Below are 6,911 nucleotides of genomic sequence, written 5' to 3'. Positions count from 1 at the left end.
TTCATCTTTACACACGGCTTACACTCCCTATTTTATGTTGCAAGTGCCTGGAAAGTGGTCTATCACGCACGCGTAGCGTGCGTAATGGGGCACTTTCCATGCACGTGTTGCATAAAATATAATATCTCCTCCAGTAATACAAAATGAAAATAATACGATTATACAAGAAAAACGTAGGATAGATGATACTTTTGCTTGGACCGATGCGAGTACCAAATTGTTTTTAAGTATATACAAAGAAAAAATAGAACTTTTGATAAACCGAAAAATCAAAACAAGAAAAATATTATGGGACAAAATACGTGAAGTTATGCAATCAGAAGGATACAATGTTACAGTTATTCAAATCGAAAACAAATATAAATCTCTTGAAAGGTCATTTAAAAACATGATTACAAATAATAAACAGACGGGCAGAGGGCGTACAACATGTCCATATCAAGCGTAAGTTTCAATTTTTATTGTAATTTGAAAACTTGTAATATATAAAGGATTAATATATAAATTAACATTATTTATTATTATAGGGAATTAACAGAACTTTTAGGTTCTAAGCATAATGTAGAACCTTTGGCTGTTTCTGGCAGAGAAGGTTTAATTTTACGAGAAGATGTGAGAGCAAGTACATCTCAGTAGGTTTATTTGATATTTTTCTTACTTAAGAAAAATATATAAATAAATATTAATATACAGGGTGTTTGAATTACCGCGTCAAGGTCCCTCGCTCATGAAGCGTGATGCCATCTATGACAATTGTGAAGCGTCAACCGATTCGATACGATTTAGTAACAAGCGTGTGAACGTAGCGCGCGAAGCGGCGCAGCCGCATAGCGACCTAGCAATAAGCGATTTCCGGGTTCTTCTCGGAAATACGTGCGTGCGAGAACAAGAGACGAAAAAAAAGAGAACATTCGAGATCATTCGTCCATCGTGGTCAGACGTGTCCGAGCTATCCTGAGTTGTCTGCTGTGTATTGTAGCTATCCGAAATTCTGAGACCTGACGCCGATATCTGCAGTGGCCGTACGAAGGTGTGATGATTTCATGACGAGGCCAGAATTATTGAATAGGACGACCACGAAGATAGAAGGAAGGACGAAGTTCATGAGAAGGACGGACGTCGCCATTTTCGGGGATTCGCCCATTACATGTCTTGATACGGAAGGAGGTTTAATCAGTGATCGCTTGCGTGGCTTTCACTATTTCGAAAGGAGGTTTTATCCGAGATTGTTTGCTGGGCTTTCACGATTCCCAAAAGCGGGAGAAATATTTCATACACGTGAAAGAATGGATATAAGGTAACTCTTGATGTTCTGGGCAACAATCATGGAGCAAACTAAGGGTACTACTTTGTAGATATATGCGCTCTATGATTGCAGAACATTCAGGATATTTCCTTTTTTACATGGGATGCTAAAATGTACAGTTGCGTCGCTGTTGATTGCTGGGCATCATCCTACGATATAATCCTGTGCTTTAACTACCGGAATTATTTCCTTTGAGTGCTCAAAGTAAACGTCGCTAATATCGGTTGCAACCACGCGTAACTTTTACCTTTTCTTACACGTCTTTTATGTTGTCGTGTATGAAGAATTATACGGATAATTAGTCTCTCGTAAAATGTATTCGCTCCTTATTACGACAATCGTTCGAATTGCTAATGATAAAACATTGTAAATATCTCTTACAAATACTTAATTTCGAATTACTTGCGTTACGATTCTGGATATAATTTCTGTATTACGAAGTTTACATAAACGTAAAGTATCTCGTATTCAGTTTTCGTGAATTAGATAAGAGTTTATATTTCGTATGTTCGATACTTAATATTTGCGACTGATACATGAATTGGAATTTACTTGTGTTTATATTGCCAAATGGTTTAATGCTACTGAGTAAATTCTACTCATCACAAGAAATTTGGATTAATAGTTCAGAATAATTTTGATAATTACAAGGTGATATAGTACGTCCTGAGTTACATCTATTGTTGAATACTTATTAAATAAGTTTCTCATTATTTATAAATTAAAAGATAATTTGATTGAAGAACGATGAAGTATGCATTATTCCAAGTTTTATATGTTTTAAATAATCATTTGAATTTATGCTGATTATATTTACATTGTAATAAATGTCTTATTAATAGTCATTTCATTTTAGATTGCTTTATAAAGTGTTAAGATCATACGTATTTGAAAATAATATAATAAAGAACATCTGGTTTAATTCACTTGTATTCTCGAATGTTTCAATTAACTAATGAGTACTCGAAAAGACCTTGATCGACATTACATTCTTCTCTGTGAAGTGACTATTAATAACCATACCGATTTCATTCATAATTTTGTGGTTTATATTTCTCTGCTATGTTTACTACATTTATATGTTTAAATGAATTTTCACTACATTTACGTATCGTTTAACAGCCATTGTGGCATTTGCTCATTTATATTACAAAATAAATAGAACGTTTAAAATACTCCGTAGATATTCGAACATGCCGTGTCTCTTTCTTGGCCCTCGTGCTGATTACGACTTATTCAAGACGTGTACATTAATTGGTCCTTCGAGCCGGATATATTGATCCCAGACGTGGTAAATAGTCTGAGTAAAATATTTCGGAGATACAGTTGGAGGGCGGGAAAGAGATTACGTGCTTTTAGTGCACATTCGGTGCGATAGTTGTTCCGGGGGACCGGTTGTTTCTTCATTCCGCCCGAATACATATTAATTCAATATGAGGTTGAGTCACATACTCGCGAGATTAGAAGAGCTGCTAGCTCTAAGTAAAACGATTGCTGAATCATATAACGAGTTAATTAAAGTCGGGTTGACGCGCGTAACGCATCAAAGGATTCAAACGCGAAGGGCTCATCTCAAAGAAGTTTGGAATCAATTCACTGTCATTCATAAGGCTATTATAGTTGCGGCTTTAGAATTGTCTGAAAACGAACAAGTGCAAGTTCTACAACATGCTTATTTTATACACAATATGTACGAAGCGACTCAAGAAGGTTATTTAGAAGCTCTTGAAAAATTCACAGAATTGTTAGAGTCGGATCAATTATCCACTACAGAACCGTCATCGTTGCAATCAGTACCTCCTCCCAGTAACAGTTCTACTTTTGTTTTACATTCTCGCTTACCAAGAATTAATATTCCACGATTTAGTGGAGCTCAATCGGAGTGGCTTCCATTCAAAAACTTGTTCGTTTCATTAGTAATAGAAAATCCGACGTTGTCAGAAATTGAGAAACTTCAATACCTAAAGACTAATTTGACGGGGTCAGCTTTCAACCTCGTTAAACATACTGCTCTGACTGCGGATAATTTTCAAAAGACGTGGGACTCATTGATTCTATTCTACGAAAATACTCGGTTATTGGAAAAAACAACGTTTCAGTCTTTAATGAATATAAAACGCGTTACTAAAGAATCTGCGAAAGAATTAGAAGAATTCTATTCTACGATAATGCAAATATATCGTACGTTCGAATCATTAAATTGTCCCATCGAATATTGGGATACGTTCCTAGTGTTCATTTGTACTAATAAGCTAGATTCGGAGACTATAAAATTATGGGAAGCGCAATTAGGATCGTCAAGATCTTCACCATCTTGGGAACAATTTAGGGAATTTCTGTTTTCAAGATTATCGACGTTAGTATCTATTGAGAAATCTCAAAGTGGAAAGTCTTCGCAACCAATAAAGACAAACGCTGCGAAAGTGAACTACCAAGGAAAATCTGTTGACAATTCGAAGGTTAAAACCCGTTGTAACTTGTGCAACGAGAACCATTTTATAACGTCTTGCCCTCAGTATAGTTCTAAATCTATTCAACAAAGAATAACTATTATCACTCGGAATCGGCTTTGCTATAATTGCCTCGGAAGACATCGAGTGTCGGATTGTCGAGTTACAAAGAGGTGCCAAAGATGCGGTAAGAAACATCATACGTCCATTCATCAATCTAATACATCGACTTCAAAGGAAAACGATACTAAGCAGAATCCTAGGGATCCATCAAAAGATAATGTGAATACGTTTGAAGCAAAAGTTTTACATACGTCTAGGGAAACAATCTTTAATTCCTCTGTACTGCTAGCAACAGCGCAAGTGATTCTGATTGCTCCGTCAGGACGAACGATTAACATTAGGGCACTTATAGATCAAGGATCGGAAATTTCTATTGTGTCTGAAAAAGTTGTTCAGTTTTTGAAGTTGTCTCGTAAGAATTCCACTTTGTCTTTAACTGGGATCGGTTCTCAGAAAGCACAGCACACTAAAGGTTCTACTATGTTTATACTCAAACCTTACTTTCAGTCAGAATTTGAAATGGAAGTGAACGCGCAAATTTTACCTAAGCTCACGTCGTCTATTCCATGTCTGTACATAGATCGAAAGAGGTGGTCGCACGTGAGTGAAATTTGATTGGCAGATCCAAACTTTAATAAACCTGGTTCAATTGATTTGATCTTAGGTGCCGACGTGTATTGCTCTATAATCAAAGAAGGAATAATTCGAGGAGATCCAAACACCCCGATCGCGCAATCAACTAAACTCGGTTGGATTATTTCGGGTTTAACAAACCACGAAAGTCACAATACTTTTGTTCAGGGGTATCACGTGACAGTTAATGATGAAGTTCACGATCTTTTACGAAAATTCTGGGAAACAGAAGAGTTCGGTAACTTCAATAGAACATTGTCAGAAAACGAATTAGCCTGCGAAAAGCACTTTCAAAATACACATTCGAGAGACGCGGAGGGAAGATACATAGTTAAATTACCGTTCAAAAATTCGCCTAGTAAACTCGGAAACTCAAAGAATAAAGCTATTCGTTTAATGAACAATTTGTTCAATAAATTCGAGAAAAATCCTGAATATGCTGAGAAATATACAAAATTTATCAATGAATTCGTGGAATTAAAACACATGAAACCAGTCGAAAGCGACCATCCGGAACCGGAATTAACTTATTACTTGCCGCATCACGGAGTCATTCGAGAGCAAAGTCTCAGTACGAAATTACGCGTTGTATTTAATGCGTCGAGTAAAACCACTTCTGGATTATCTATTAACCAACTTTTACATTCCGGGCCGAAATTACAACTGAATCTATTTAACGTACTTATTTGGTTTCGTTGTTTTCGGTATGTCTTTTTTGCAGACGTAGAAAAGATGTTCCGGCAAATTAGAATGCATCCTGATGACTTGGATTTCCATCGAATTGTATGGATGGATAAGTTAGGAAGACTTGTTATTCTTATTCTTTTAACAGTAACATATGGATTCATTTGTTCTCCTTGGTTACGTACATTCAAACAGCTAATTAAAGACGAAGGCTTTCGTTTTCCTCTAGCATTGCCCACAATGGAGAAGAGCAGGTATGTAGATGATTTTTTCGGTGGAGAAGACACGATTACAAAGACAAGATTAGTTGTGGAACAGGTAAATTCGCTTTGCATGGCGGGCGGTTTTCCTTTAAAAAAGTGGATTAGCAATGAACTTGAGATACTTAACCCTATTCCGGTAGAGAGCAGGATCGATACGTCTTGTGTGCTTATTGATGACTCAGACTCTTCGACAATTCACGCTCTCGGATTAGCTTGGAACCCTCACACGGATCAATTCAAATCTACGTTAAACTTAGAAAAACCAAAGGTCGTGTCAAAGCGGTCTATTGTGTCAACAATCGCAAAGTTGTTCGATCCTTTAGGATTTATCGCTCCAATTACTATTTCGGGAAAGATCCTTATACAAGAACTATGGTCTAATATATATTATATGGTCTAATATATATTACTAAATAATTTATAATATATAAATAATTTATAAATAATTAATATATAAATAATTGATAATTAAATGTACATTTAATACAAAAAGTACATCTCAGTAGGTTTATTTGATATTTTTCTTACTTAAGAAAAATATATAAATAAATATTAATATACAGGCGATAGCCCACACATAATTCTTTACAGCTTGATATCTTGGAAACTATTTTATCGATTTTAAAGGTTTTGAATGTTTAGGTTTTGAATTAGATCTGAAGACCTTTCAGATCTACACAATTCAAGACCTAAACCTTTTAATGAAATAGTTTCCAAGATATCAGACTGTAAAGAGTTATGTGGACTACTCTGTATAATAATTAATATGTTATTAACATTTAATGAACATAAATCTATATGTTATATTATTGTAAATTTATTTCTGATCCAAATACAAATTCAGATGAAAATTCAAACATACTATCTCATAATATACAAGAGGAAAATGATAATGCAATCGAAATAGGAATGACAAGGGACACTACTACAGGAAGTAATTATACCAGCAAGGTATAATGAAATATATTCCATTAACGAGAAAGACTCTATTTTTATATTCGACAACGTTTGGTTAATGTCGTGACAATTCGACCATTGGTTTTGAACCCATCCATGGTCGAAAAAGTCTTGACGATTAATCTGACCAAAATCAATGGTCGAATTGTCACGACATTAGCCAAACGTTGTCGAATATAAAAATAGAGTCTTTCTTGTTTATTAATTATTGGCGAAACAATTACATATAATTTTCTATATTTCATTCTTTCTAAAAAAAGGCATGTTAAATCGATACTCGCATCTCTCGAAGTCTTCTCGAAAGTCTCGAATTGCTTTGTTGGCTCTTTTCCGCGATGCTGATTGATTCTGTTGCTGCGCTAACTTCGTGAGCGGCTGTCATACCATATTTTGACAGTTGTGTGTAATATTAAAGCTAAATAGCGCGCGCGAAGCGCGCGTCTGTGATGTCTAGTTAATGTAAAAAAGATAATTATATAATTTATAATAATATAATAATATAATAATATAATAATATAATAATATAATAATATAATAATATAATAATATAATAAT

The 6,911-nt window shown here is 34.9% G+C and overlaps 2 protein-coding genes across 2 annotated transcripts; both read left to right on the top strand.

The window, feature by feature from the left end:
* Window positions 1–119: 119 nt before the first annotated feature.
* Window positions 120–6,350, top strand: LOC112452568 (the record flags this gene model as incomplete). The annotated part of the gene is made up of 3 exons (XM_025012852.1): window positions 120–444; window positions 528–632; window positions 6,215–6,350. Coding segments are annotated over exons 1-3 (375 nt in total), but the record flags the coding sequence as incomplete, so codon positions are not given.
* Window positions 1,023–1,662, top strand: LOC112452567. The gene is made up of 2 exons (XM_025012851.1): window positions 1,023–1,297; window positions 1,379–1,662. Exons 1-2 carry the CDS (start codon window positions 1,044–1,046, stop codon window positions 1,464–1,466), a joined length of 342 nt encoding a protein of 113 aa, XP_024868619.1. The 5' UTR covers window positions 1,023–1,043; the 3' UTR covers window positions 1,467–1,662.
* Window positions 6,351–6,911: the final 561 nt, after the last annotated feature.

Source organism: Temnothorax curvispinosus, unplaced genomic scaffold (genome assembly GCF_003070985.1).
Source record: "Temnothorax curvispinosus isolate PA1 unplaced genomic scaffold, ASM307098v1 QBEX01003448.1, whole genome shotgun sequence".
Taxonomy (NCBI): domain Eukaryota; kingdom Metazoa; phylum Arthropoda; class Insecta; order Hymenoptera; family Formicidae; genus Temnothorax; species Temnothorax curvispinosus.
Note: the sequence above shows the minus strand (reverse complement) of the source record. Positions and strands in the feature narration are given on the sequence as shown.

What these genes read in the sequence shown, in the direction of transcription:
- LOC112452567 (XM_025012851.1), top strand. Translation starts at nt 1,044, where the DNA reads ATGACGAGGCCAGAATTATTGAATAGGACGACCACGAAGATAGAAGGA. An exon ending in CGTGAAAGAATGGATATAAG is followed by an intron (nt 1,298 to 1,378) that starts GTAACTCTTGAT and finishes CTATGATTGCAG; the next exon opens with AACATTCAGGATATTTCCTT.